Source organism: Echinops telfairi, unplaced genomic scaffold, assembly GCF_000313985.2.
Source record: "Echinops telfairi isolate 266 unplaced genomic scaffold, ASM31398v2 ScPeMD7_17;HRSCAF=63, whole genome shotgun sequence".
NCBI classification, from domain to species: Eukaryota; Metazoa; Chordata; class Mammalia; order Afrosoricida; family Tenrecidae; genus Echinops; species Echinops telfairi.
The window spans coordinates 9,308,758-9,322,819 of record NW_022103914.1 but is presented as its reverse complement, the minus strand read 5'-3'; the positions used below and the strand labels follow the sequence as shown (position 1 = coordinate 9,322,819).

General features: G+C 40.8%; 1 protein-coding gene across 4 annotated transcripts in view; it reads left to right on the top strand.

The window, feature by feature from the left end:
* OPA1 (OPA1 mitochondrial dynamin like GTPase) overlaps positions 1 to 14,062 on the top strand; it is a 91,227-nt gene that overhangs the window by 31,359 nt on the left and 45,806 nt on the right. For all 4 annotated transcript variants that reach the window (XM_004712285.2, XM_004712290.2, XM_004712286.3 and 1 more), the window contains 10 exons: positions 2,742 to 2,822; positions 2,963 to 3,037; positions 3,423 to 3,494; positions 3,574 to 3,673; positions 4,801 to 4,931; positions 8,148 to 8,220; positions 8,317 to 8,389; positions 9,224 to 9,339; positions 10,260 to 10,324; positions 11,579 to 11,655. In XM_004712285.2, the coding sequence (XP_004712342.1) occupies positions 2,742 to 2,822; positions 2,963 to 3,037; positions 3,423 to 3,494; positions 3,574 to 3,673; positions 4,801 to 4,931; positions 8,148 to 8,220; positions 8,317 to 8,389; positions 9,224 to 9,339; positions 10,260 to 10,324; positions 11,579 to 11,655 (863 nt within the window). The remainder of the gene's footprint in view (positions 1 to 2,741; positions 2,823 to 2,962; positions 3,038 to 3,422; positions 3,495 to 3,573; positions 3,674 to 4,800; positions 4,932 to 8,147; positions 8,221 to 8,316; positions 8,390 to 9,223; positions 9,340 to 10,259; positions 10,325 to 11,578; positions 11,656 to 14,062) is intronic.

Sequence of the window (14,062 nt, the reverse complement as noted above, 5' to 3'; positions counted from 1 at the left end):
TGTTGCTAATTCATTGCCACTTCACAGCAACCCGGGTCTGCAGCATTCTCTTAGTTGTTGCGGTGTTTGAGCCCGTTGTTGGAGCCGTTGTGTCATTCCTTCCGTTGTGTCATTCCTTCGAGTTGTGTCTTCCTCTTTTGCTGACCCTCTGCTTCACGAAGCACGATGTCCTTTGCAGGGACAGATCTTTCCTGATAAACATGTCCAAAGTACGTGAGATAAAGTCTTGCCATCCTCACCTGAAGGGACATTCTGGTACACTTCTTCCAAGACAAATCTGTTTGTTCTTCTGCTATCCATGCTATAGTTGACAGTCTTTGCCAGCACCATCTTTGATATGAACATTCTATACACATAGGCCTCAACTGTTGAGCTAGAGGGAGGGTGGGTGTCCATTTTTCACCGCAGATAGGCAGGGTGGTGTGTGTTGGGAGGGGTGGGATGCAGAACTGTTGCATATCCTTGGCTGAGAAACCCTCTGCACCAAGCCAGAGCTCTCGCTTCCCTTCGCACCTCTCCTCTCCTTCCCTGCCGCACCCCGCCTCTCTCGGCTCCTCTGCTTGGCTGCTTGGCACTAGGCATAGGGAGGCAGCTTGCTTGAGCGTTCCAATTTGTCAATTTTTCCCCAACCTTCCTAATTCCTTGTCCAGCTTTCACATGCATGTGAGGAGATTGAAAATGCCGCCGTTTGGGTCAAGTGCAACTTAGTCCTCAAAGTGACATCTGTGCTCTCCACTTTAAAGGTCGTTTGCAACAGATTTGCTCAATTCAGTAGTACGTTACAGAGGATGGAATGTGATACAGAATATGCTAGAAGGTGGTCCATGTTGTGCACGTGGAGTCGGACCCAATGTAGGTCCGCCACACTGAGAAGGTCATATCGGAACTAGGTCTTGGCAGACAATGAGGTAGGAATGTGGATATCTGGGGGCAAGAATGTACCATTCAGAAGGAATAGCAAGTAAAAAGTCCCTGGGATCGCTGGGTGGCAGTCCAGTCATCAAATACCGAAGAGGAATGTGCATCCACAGCGGAATGAGGAGTAGGCGGAGGGTGAAAGGGAAGGGGAGAAGCAGTTCACGGGCTTAGTGGCCATTACACAGGCTTTCATTTATACAGCGAGGAAATCTGGACTGCAGCGCAGAATTTTTAGAGGCGTCTAAGACCCTAAAGTTAGAAAAGCAAAGGAAAGGGTACACTTAGCATTTCTCAAGTTCAAAGAACTGAAGAAAAACTTCGAGCCTCAAGCTGTGATATTGAAGGATTCTGTGGACAAAATATTGAACGGTGCAGGATGCACCCAAAGATGAAAAGAATACAGTCACTGTACCAAGAAGAATTGGTGAGCATTCAGCCATTTCAGGAGGTAGTGTATGATCAAGAACCAATGGTACTGAGGAAAGAAGTCCAAGCTAAACTGCAAAAAGAGGTCTCCAGGAATTGATGGAATACTAGTTGAGGTGTTTCAGTGGGCAGATATAACATTAGAAGTAAGTACTCTCTTATCTATACCAAGAAATCTCAAAGAGAGCTGCATAGGCAACCAACTGAAAAGATCCATAACTGCCCATTCTGAAGAAACAGTGATCCAAAACTGTGGAGAGTGTTGCACATCATTAATATCACACTCAAGTGAGTCTGCTATTGATAATGAAAAATGACTGCATCGGGGAGCTGCCAGAGCATCAAGCCAGAATTGTCAGATGGCTGAAAGCACAGGACGCCAGAAAGATGAGGTTCTTCTTCGGTGCTGTGGGGTCAGTTCTGATTCGTACCCTGAATGAAACCGTGCCCGGTCCTAGCCGATCCTCAGCCATCGCTGTGTTTGAAGCGCGTTGTTGCAGCCTGGGCCAGTCCGTCCCATTGTGGGTCTTCCTCCTTTTTGCTGACTTTCCACTGTACCAGGTGTGATGTCCTCCAGGCACTGGTCCCTCCTAATAACAAGTCCAGCGTGCATTGCTTGCTTGCTGCTAAGGAACTCTGCTTTTTCTGTGACAGCTTTGTTAGTTCTCCTGGAAGCTCCTGCCATATTCAGTCCTCTTCTCTGACACTGTAATTGAAGGCATCGGTTCTTCCCAGTCTTCGTGTTCTGGCCCAGCATATGACGTGATTAAAAATCCCATGGCTTGGGCAGGTGCACGTTAGTCTTCAAAGTTACATCTTGGCTCTTTAACACTTTAAATAGATCGTGTGCCGCATATTTGCTAAGTGTAATAAACCGTTTGATAACTTGACTGCTGCTTCCATGAGGGTTGATTATGGATCCAAGTAAAATGGAATCTTGTGACAACTTCACTCCTCTTTCTTTGTCATGATGTTGTTGATAGGTCTCTCCATAGCTGGCTCTCAATTGAATAGATGGTAAATAAATGGCCATTTACCTAGTAAGTGCCTGTTTGAAGTTAGATGCAAGATTTTCTTTAAGTTTAGAGTTAGAGGGGTGGTTTTATGCATGGTGTTCCGTTGGGAGGGCAGCAGCTTTGTAGATCATAGCACATCGAAAATTTGTATTATTTCACGTAGCAGTGAACTTGTAGGGGGCATCACGTATTTGAATGTGTGAGCAGTACATATGAAAACATCATTGTACTTTCCATCCTACGATGTTGACAACTCCAGGGGTGCCACTCATATCAGCGTGAAACGACACTAATTTGTGTACCATGCAGCCCTGTGTGGGGTGTGTGCGGGCAGTGGGAATTCACCTTCATTTTGATTGCATAATGTTTTACTAATTTCAGGTAACTCTCAGCGAAGGTCCTCATCACGTGGCCTTGTTTAAGGATAGTTCTCGGGAGTTTGATCTCACCAAAGAGGAAGATGTAAGTAGAAAAGCAAAAATGTTATATTGTCTTTTAAAAACTGCCTGCTATTTCTTGGTAACTTTATAAATTGAATAACTATAAGGCAAAGCAGTATTTGTGAACCAAAACTTTTCTTGGGACTTTGTTTTCTGTTATAGCTTGCAGCACTGAGACATGAAATAGAAATCCGCATGAGGAAAAATGTGAAAGACGGTGCTACTGTTAGTCCTGAGGTAAGGGCTGCGATTCAGTCAGTGGCTTTCCTGACTACCCTCCGTGTGTGGTTTCAAACAAGTCTTGGGGTTGGTATTGATGACTGCAGCTATGCTGGTACCGTGTTTTGTTCTTTTATTTTAACATTCCAAGTACTTTTTAATTAAAATATTAGTAGAGGTTTAGGTCACTGGATTAGGTATAATTCTGTGCCTTTCTTCACATTCCACCCCTCCCCTAGCAATACTTACTTCTCAGATTAGAAAGTAGTATTTTGAGTACCATAGCGGAAGAAATGAGATAAAGATGTTTCAGAATACATGTCACCAGAAAACTGTGAATGCCTCTCGATCAAGTGTGTTTTGTTTTTTTGTCTTTTTTTGCCCCACTTGTGTTCTGGAGTAGACAATATCTTTAAATGTAAAAGGCCCTGGACTACAGAGGATGGTGCTTGTTGACTTACCCGGTGTGATTAATGTGAGTAGATATGAACATGTTTTATTTATTCATATTGTGGGAAGCATTTATAATGACATTTCAAACATTTTTCTTTAAGACTGTGACATCAGGCATGGCTCCGGACACCAAGGAAACCATCTTCAGTATCAGCAAAGCATACATGCAGAACCCTAACGCCATCATACTCTGTATTCAAGGTAAATCTCATCACAGGTGCCTGCTCTTGATTTTGCCTGGTTATTTTGAAGGCAGTTTTAAAAAGCTCTTTACAATACAGATTGTCCCACCAGATACCTTACTGCAATGCAGTATGGGAGCAGTGACTTCAATAGGTCCTGAATAGTCATGGTGCTGTGTCCTTAGGGCAGTCTGCATATTGAGCGGCCTCTGCCTTTCCCGAGAACTGGCTTGGGGTTGTTTTGTGTTGTTTAGGCTAAGACTAATCTTGAGATGGCTCCGAGTTGCATTTCCCCACACTTAACCCTGACATTTATCCTCTTTTTTTTTTTTTTCCAGTGGCACTAGCGTTAACATTTATTATTACAGATAGACACACATACATGTATATATATAGAACAAAATATTTGTATTCTATTAAGGCAAATATTGACAGTTTGAATTAATTGCTATTTCTTGAGGCATTTGTGGCTTAATCACACTAACATATATAGGATATATATACATATGTATATATAAATATTTATTACATATATGTTTATACATTACACTCAAGTATAAAAATAGATATACGTATGAACTGTAATTGAATCCTTCTATTCATAGTGACCCTATAAGATAGAATACAAATATTACTTTTATAAGAACATAGAGTGTCATATTTATTATAAAGTGTGGCTAATGTGTGGTTGTTGTTTTTTTTTAATCAATTTATTGGGGCTCATACAATTCATCACAATACATAGATCAATTATGTAAAGCACATCTATACATTTGTTGCCCTCATTATTCCCAAAATTCGCTTGCCTCTTGGGTTGACATTTATCCTCTTAGTAAAAAATTTACACCAGATGTCTATATATGAATTTTTTAAAGGAATGGTATGTGACAAGAATCACTTCATAAGCTTCCATTGCAGCGAAGGTCACAAGAAACTCACCGGTGATATATTCCCTTCTGTAGCAATCTGAGCTTTCTCCCGAACGTGTACTTGTGTAGGTGCTGTTGCTGCCTCTTCTTTCTCATCCGTTTCATTCGTGAATAGAATTGAAGCTGAGGTGGTTTCTAAATGCAAGGCTGGAGCTCGTACTGAGTTTCCCAGAGTAACTTTGCACTTATTACAGTGTCACTCCTCCGTGTTTTTCAGACGGCTCTGTGGATGCTGAACGCAGTATCGTGACAGACTTGGTCAGTCAAATGGATCCTCATGGAAGAAGGACAATATTTGTCTTGACCAAAGTAGACCTGGCAGAGAAGAATGTGGCTAGTCCAAACAGGGTAAGGGCAAGCTCTTTATTCTGACGTCAGGCTCTTTGCCCAAGCTCCAGATGGGACGGGGAAAAGAAAAAAGGAATGGTATGTTGTGTCAGAAAGCAGTATCGAGATTTTGCTTGGTTCCTGTTGAAGTATTAGAACTTGAGGTTAAGTGCAGTTTTGTATTTAAGTGCAAATTTGGGGCATTAAATAAAATGCCATCGTTATAATTCATTTCCTTCCTAAACATCTTGACTGCAAATATTGCTTGCGCTAATTTAGATAATTTGGGATGTTGGCATATGCTCATTAGTTCAATATAGTGATTTCATAGTATTTGGGGAGTTTGGGTGTTTTATCTTTTTTTAAGTTGATATGCATAAATTTAGTATAAACTAGTGACACTATGCAATCCTCTTGGACCCTTTACCGAGGCCATTTTGTTGTAGAAAATTTCACCTCTAGTGAAAGATAGCATTGTACATTTTTATAGCAGAAAAAGCATTGGATTGGGAATTAGGCCTCAGTATTCTTATCTGTGTTTTACCACCAACTAGCTGTATATCCTTGGGCAAATCTCATCACTCATCAGAAACTAGTCAATGCAGACTCCATCCCATTAGTCTAGTTCAGGGTCGGCAAACTTTTGAGAGCCAATCCTGTTCCTCACAATTCAAAATTACTCGAGAACCATCAGTTTATTTTTACAACAAATGAAGCAAGCATTCCATGAATAAATATCCTTTGAATGAAACTATGATAGTTTTATTTTCATTTTCCATGTTACCTCAGAGCCACACGTCATACTGAAAGAGCCACAAAGCACTGGAGAGCCTCAGCTCGCTGACCCTGCGCTAGTTGATCTCCGGGGCCATTTTTATTTCTGACTTTCCATGAACTGTGACATAAGGGTCAGTGTCCCTGGTACTAATGGATCATGTTGTTGAGCATTATTTTGTTGAACTCTGTGGCAACATTGCTCTTTAATCCCAACTTCAGTCTGACTTGCAGATCTTGGGGCAAGGTATGCTCACAATGTCGTTGTAAAGGCAGAGTCATGGTTCTGTTGACAGAAAAGTTTAGCCATGTGTTGATTTGAAATTTGGCCCTGCCATAGGCTAGCCGTGTAGCGTTGGCAGGTTACTTAATGTTTAGTACATTAGCATCCTCTTGTGGCAATGAAGATACCAATGGGTACCATCTCATAGCTTATGCGGATTTAATGAGCTAAATATATTGTAAAGTAATTGAACTAGAGCTTGGCACATAAGTTTACTGTCATCTAATATTATTAGATGTCTTCAAAAATTTATGGAAAAATTTTGTTGCTTTGTCATCCCATTTTTCCTTACCAATTTGAAAGCCCCCTCATATCATTCTCCCTATAAATTAACAATTTCAGGCTATAAATACTCCCATGACTGGTGTTACTGCTTAAATTTTCCCATCTTTTCACATTACACTTCCTGGGACACAGTGCTTCTGTGTCAAGGGTTCCTAAAACCACCTCTAAGTCCAGTGAGTGTGTATAAAGACTCACTTCAAAATCTAAACCCACTTTCATTGAGTTGATTCCAACCCACGGTGACCCTGGACAACAGAATGCAGCTGCCCCTGTTGTGGGTTTCTGAGACTGGTCTTGTAGGCACACTCATGTAACAAAATTACAGAAAAGAGAAGCTGTGGCTCGGCATAAATCACATTCCTTGTACAATTCACTCTTCTTTACAGAAAGTTTTCTGACTGTATCAGTGTGGGGAATTGCTTACTAGTCAAAGTCCTAAGCCCCAGTCATGGGTCAGCATTTCAGAAAGATCTTTCAAAGCATATTTGTTCATTTTTGTGCATAATCTGATGGCCTCCGCTTTGCCAGCTGTAAAATGGTCCTGTTACAGAGCAGGGCAGAGAAGAGACACAGCCCATTTCTGTGAGCACCTGCCCTGTCTGTTTTCTTCTTTTCGTTTCCTTCTTGCTCCTGAGAGAGTGAGTATATTTCTTTGAAGTACAAATGTGTAAAGTCTTTCGGAGACAGAGCGAGACCTTGAATTAATAGATTTACGGAGGGAGGTGAGGTTTGTGGGGAGCAGGAAATCCAAAGAAAAGAGGTGAACGAGGTTTAGGATGGCTGCGTAAGGAAAGGTTAGGGCTGGCCCTTTGTCCAAAACCAGAGAATTAGCTAACTTAAGAGGTAAAGAGACCATGGTAGCTGCTATTACAGAAAGGAAGAAAAATTAGGTTTAATACAGACCCACTAACAGACTACAACAGAGTCTGGTTAGGAAAGAGTTAAACGAGTGATGCTGCTGCTCCTTGGGGAGCCTGCCTGGAAAGGGATGGTGGAGTCAGGAAGGGGCATGCGAGAAAAAGCCACTGGCATTTCTTCAGGTACAAGAAGGGGTTAGAGGCAAGGGAGAGAGAGCCCACAAAGGAAATTCCACAGTATTTATGTTTTGGGGATCATCTATAAATTTTATAGGCATGATGAATCCCGTGCATCTTTCTGGTTGATGCTGATAACGCCAATGGGCCAGGCACCAGCTTCAGCGAGCTGACATCACTTAATCTGGCGGGAAGATGAGCTGAGTAAGCTTTGTAAACAGAAGAGGTGTCTGTTGCTGTCTTCCGTAATGCTGCCACCAGACCCCAGAAAATGAAGCCTATTTCAGTCCTTTTTATTTCAGAAATTGAGTGTTTGCTTAGGGATATAGTTTGTCTTAGAGGAGATCTTCTTAACCAGATATTAATCTGAAGGGCTTTTACATTATATGCAAATGATAGATCTGGAGCTAGTAACAACAGCTACCAGGGGGGTGGTTTGTTGGGTTTTTTGAGTGCTTTGGAGTATCCACTGTGCTAAGAATCCAGGTTATCTCAGAGACTCTTCTAAACAACCGTTAGGAAAAAGGGAAGTAGCTTATTTAGGCTGCATAGCTAGTAAGTGGAAGAGCAGAGATTCTGATTCAAACTGAGTACTTTCTGATTCCACAGCACTATACATGATTCCACGTCATAATTATAGTTCATCTGTCTTAATAATACACTTTGCAATGTAGTAACATTTAAATATATGTTTTTTCCTTAAATGCCAATTGAAATGCACTTTAAATGCTTTTGTACAAATTGGTATATGTTACTAAGCACACATGTACAGCGTCATTAAAATTTTGCTTTTTAAATTGTTGTTTTTAAAAATTGTGGAAGTCTATACCTTATACTTATTTTTCCTCCTTTTTAAAATAGATTCAGCAGATAATTGAAGGAAAGCTCTTCCCAATGAAAGCTCTGGGTTATTTTGCGGTTGTAACAGGAAAAGGTATGCAAGATGGATTTTCATTGTTGTTCTTTGCATTGTTTTCAAATAATAAAGATTAGTTTTATATATGAAAATGTGGCCTTTCCCTTTCCCTAGGAAACAGCTCAGAAAGCATTGAAGCTATAAAAGAATATGAAGAAGAGTTTTTCCAGAACTCCAAACTCTTAAAGTACGTGTCTTGCTTTATATTTAATGGTTTTTACCATGAAAATAAAGCATAAAGGAAACTATTTTCATTTAAAGCTTGTGTTTCACAGTTATCATTTATGTTGAATTTTTAAAATGTTTCACTAAATGATTGTGACCTGGATCTAATAAGCAAGTCCTCACACACTCTTAGACAGAATTGGGAGCAAGTTACCACACGAAACCTACCCACAGATGTTGGCCAAAGGATGAGCACTTCAAAGATAAAACAGACCTTTCCTTGTTTTACCTACGAAGGAACCTGAGAAACAAACACCCCCAACTTTTACATTCTTAAATATGTGTGAATATTTTTAAGACGAAGAGGAGGCAGGGCACTCAAAAGGGGATATGATAGGAAAATATAGTGCCAGAGAAGCTGAAAGGAATTGGTTTATGTGAAATTGTATATAGGGAGACAGTTGATTGGAACAGAAAAATGTGTTTGCTTCCAGATGTGTGCAGTAAATCAAAGTCATTCCTGTGAAGCAGATTGTCTCTGTGTAACTTACTCGGAAGGGCTGACAAGGATGTAGAAGTGGGCTTTCCCAAGGAGTAGTCATTAGGCCCATGTGATTATTTAAATATTCAGTGTTTAAACTACAAAATCAGTTCCTGAGCCTAACTAGGCCCTTGAACTGTGGCTCATGGCCACCAAACTGGACAGTACAAATAGAGAGCAATTTCTTCGTTGCACAAAGTTCGGTTGGGCAGCTATAAGGTGTGTATGTGGCTATTTTCAGGTAACAGATTCACAAAATTAACCATATCTTTTGCTATTTTTACACACTTTAGCTTTTGGTATTTTTTTTAACAGGACAAGCATGCTAAAGGCACACCAAGTGACTACAAGAAATTTAAGCCTTGCCGTTTCAGACTGCTTTTGGAAAATGGTACGAGAGTCAGTTGAACAACAAGCTGATAGTTTCAAAGGTAGGTCAAGTTTTTAAAGCAAACACATTTGTGTGTTTTACGAGCTGGCACTCTGGAATCGATCAGATCCTTTGCGCTCTTTCTTTGACGAAGGCATCCCAGGTCATTTACTGCTAGGTGGCAGGTGGAGAATGGAAGGTCGCAAATCAGCTGGGGTCTTAATAGAACAGAATTTTTCCTTTCTCAGCTAACACTGCTTGTCAGACAGTGGGAGATTAACCGGACTAGGGAAGTTTGCAGTAGTGTCTGGGAATGCTAAACTACAGAGTCATTCTGTACTATGTGTAGACTGGGCTTTCTACTCCAGTGAACAGTTACAGTATCACAGGGGGTCACTGTGACTCAGCGCTGACTGCATGGCAGTGAAGTTTCATTTGCTTTGAGGTAGAGAGAGGAAATGGGTGGGTACAGAGCACACTGTATTACAGTTACATTGTACTACTTCCTGACCCTCCCACTGACCTGATCCGGGTCTTTTGCTTCTGTAGCTGAGAATATGTTCTCCTTTGCTTTTCCCGTGTGGGGGATCCATGTAGCCCCTTAGGATTGTTTTAAGGTGTTATTTACATTTTCCTAAAGAGGAAGCACGGGCACAGAGTAACTTACTCAAGTAGCAACCCAGACTCATCCAGAAAGTGGAGAACAGACCTAGCGTTTGAATCTTTGCAGTGCAGCTCTGGAGACCGTGTTCTTAACAGCCGTGCTGAATTGCCTCGGCCGTGTGTTTTGTGATTGAAAATTTATACATGCCGCTACAGTTAAAGAGATTCGAAAGCCATTGAAAGAATGAAATTCAGAATATTGAGAGCCCAGAATACAAAGAAGGCTTAGGTAGGCCCTCAGAAGATACGTAAGACCCTTTTTCTGCTCTGTCTGAAACACGAGATTGTCAAATTTGAATGTTCTTCCTTCTTCCTCAGCAACACGTTTTAACCTCGAAACTGAGTGGAAAAATAACTACCCTCGTCTGCGAGAACTTGACCGGGTAATGTTTGTGTGTCTGATAGATTTTCTATGTATCTTACTCTAATACATGTTTTCACAGAATTTATATTGCCAAGAGAAGCCTAGTGTGTTAGTCTGGGTACTTTAGAGAAATAAATCCCCAGAAACTCGTGTATAAGACAGAGTTTCATATAAAGATTAAGTGAACATCAAGAAAGCATCCCAACCTAGTGCTGCCCAAGTCCACAAGTCCAACATTAACCCATACGTCCAACACCAATTCACAAAGTCCTCCTCCATCTCACAAAACAGACGCAATGGTGCCGACTGCAGAAGGAAAGCCGAATCAGTGAACATGTAAGCATCTCAGTGCTGGCAGGGGTCTCCACATGGCTGCTCCAGCACCCAGGGCTGCTTCAGGGTAGGTCCATGTGGCTTCTCCTCAGGGATGTCTTGCAGGAAGTGAGCCTTGCCAGCCAAAGCAGAGAATTTGCTAAGGCAGCTGCACCCTGGTTTGACCATCAGAAAGCAAGAGACCCGAGAACTAGAAAGGCAAGGCTCACTGAGCCATTTATCCCTCCGCCCTTCAATTAACCCCACATGTGTTTATCGGCAAGATTGGCACAGTAAACTACCTACCACACCTGGTAAATTGAATTGTTTAGGTTTTCACCATGAGCACCAATTTACAGCTGCAAGGATATACTTCTAAGAGCAGTTAACTTTGCTGCAATAATTTAAATTGTTTAAGTAACATGGAAAAATAATGAGGAATTATAGGTTAGCAGAAATTTTTGAGATAATGAAGTTTTCTTAAAATTCTTAACAGAATTAATGTTTTTATGTAAATAAAATATTTTAAATGATAATCAGCTTTTAACCTTTTCTTACCAGTATTATTAGGAATTATAATTTCGTGAAAACTAAATCTTGGTTTATCCTTGATCTGAAATTGTAATATAGCATTAACTTAGAAGTACACTAAAATTAAATGTGCACATTGATGCTTTCACATAACATTATTTGAAAGTGTTACATGTACAAATATCCTGTAAAAATGGCATTTAAAATTGAATAAAGCAGATAATTTGAGTTAGTTCTTTAGTACTTGTCTGGATAATGGTATTCCTAAGAGAAACTAGAGGTGAAAATGTGCTGTTTACTGCCCATGCTTCAGACCTGTAAATCTTGCCAACTAGTCAGTCCAAGGCCTTAATTCCAGGGTAGGTGAACATTTTAGCTGAGTAACTTATTATTCTATGAAATCCTTACTTATCTGTGTCTGTGTTTCTAGAATGAACTGTTTGAAAAAGCTAAAAATGAAATCCTCGATGAAGTTATCAGTTTGAGTCAGGTTACACCAAAACATTGGTAAGTGTTTAGCATGGATACTAATCCCCTTTTCTCAAAGACTTTACTATATTGCCATAAGATAAGTAACTCAGAAGGATAGTGTGGTGACTTACTGTTGGCTTGGCTTATGCCTCAGTAGACTAAGAAAGTTCGTGTAAAAATGACAGAGGCATCAGATCTCCTCTAACTTCACAAGGAGAGAGAATACCCATCAGCCCAAAGCTGATTCTTGTGATCAACTTCTTCTCTCCAGCTTTTGTTATTATAGAAATGGCATGGGGCGTGGGGGGAATACCTGGCCTCCTTTAATAAGAAAAACTCAAGATCAACAGCCGAAGAATGATTCCCGTGAGGGGGAGCTCAGGCACACCTCTTGACATTACCAATTCTGACACCAACCATTCCTCCGCAGCACTTGTCTACTTCTCTGCTAGGTTCACTAACTCATTGCCGTGCCCAACAGAACTCAGAGAGAGTACTCGCAATGATGAGTTTTCTTAGGGAAGCAGCAGTTTACATTTGAGCATGGTAAATAACTCAAGACATAGGTCTTCGTCAGGACACTTCTCCTCACGTGGGTCCAGAGGCAGACCCCTGCCTGCTCCTTGGCTTGTCCTCTCCAACTTGTGCTCGTTACAAAACCCTTGAGGCCCACCAGGAAGTGCCCAGAGGCCTTCCTGTCAGCAAGCCCTCTGTGGCTGTCTCTGGTTCTACTGCTGCGTTTCTCTGCCCCAACATCTGGTTTGACTACAGTGCTATCTCTTCGGTCTAGGAGATCGTCCATACAGCCATTCTGGGTCCACGGGACCTGCTCCTTCTTGCTTCTCCATTGTTGGTGTCAGTGTGCCCCTCTCTGCTTTCTGTAACATGTATTTTCTCTCTCAAAAGAGATTGACTCTAAATACAGCTTAATCCTGTAAATTATATCCTGTCTCATGAGCATAACTGCTACAAATCTTGCCTTATTAACATAGGCTGTTAGGATTTGCAATTATCCTATTTATGTAGGATAATTATATCACGAATGGAGGATAAGTGCATAATATGAGAAGCATGGCCTAGCCAAGTTGACACATAATTTGAGGAGAGCACAATTTGAACAGTCAGCAAGAACAAAAATGTCTCTCATTTTTGTCAAACCTAGCCACTATTGTAGTCTAGCTAGTTGAATTCCTCCAAGACGGTCTTCTCCAGGCTATTTATAAAACTTGATTTGTTTTTGCCTTTTCTTTAACTTATAGTTATTAAACACAGAGCTTTCTTTACCTTCTACTTATTAAACACATAACTTAAAAAATAACAGGCAAAAGTTTCAACAAGTTGTGCTATAGATAAGTATCAAACAATCAGTCACAACTAGCTACTGTTGAGCTAATCATAGAAAATAAACCTTCTAGAGAAAGGATGACTTATAAAGGGAGAATAGTGTGTATTTTCAATTTTTCATTTTTGAGTACCTACGTTATTGTGTGTGTATTACATTTTAAGTGAAATCTTGTTTGTGTTTTTTCAAAGAACCAGTAATTATATCATCTTGAAAACTCATCATGCAGTGCTTTCTCCAGGAAACTTACCTTCTCTTTGTCTGTAATAAGGAACTTGTTGAAGCAAATGTCAGCTTTGAATTGTAGGTTGTTTTTCATCGCAGCCACTGTAGCACCAAAAGATGGTCTTGACATTTTTGTAATTGTATTTTAATTCCCATTTAAATGTCTGTGCTATATTTAGGACCTCACCCTTTTTCAAATAGTACTGTACCTTCTTCCAGCCATTCATCCTGAATATTTTCTGTACTTCCTTTAGCTGCTCAGTTGAATGTTGTCAGAATTGAACGTGGTAGTGTGCAGTGTTTTAAGCTTGAATCCTGTGTTAGGCTGGGTAGACTAGAGAAACTAATTCGTTGACACAGACACGTGTAAGAAAGAGCTAATCAAAGAGTAATTGCATATTAAGAAAGCATCCCAGGAAATCCAGATCAAGTCCTTAAGTCTGGTACTAGTCCATAATTCCCTCTTCAGACTCGCACAGCCACGTGTAATGATAGGCCAGTGGAAGCATCTCAGTGCTGGCGTGCGTCTCCAGCTCTCTGAGTGTGGCTCTTCAACAGGAAGGTGAAACAGGTCTCCACAAGTCTCTGCATGGCTTGTCGACAGGAAGATGAAGGAAGAGAGAGAGAAGTTCCCAGAATCCTCATGAGAACGCCATGCCCAAAAGGAGGCTTCATCAGGCTGTGACCTGATCGACAGGCTAGACTCCACTCCTGCACTTACTTGTCAATTTGACCATGAAATTATGTAACCTCCACAAATGCCAGTGCCTCTGGTTTCTCTCTGCTCCTGCTTCCTTCTCTCTTCAAGCCCTCAGTGTTGACCGTGTTTTACAGTTTTATTGACCTGTCATTCACAATAGTTTACTTGTACTAAGA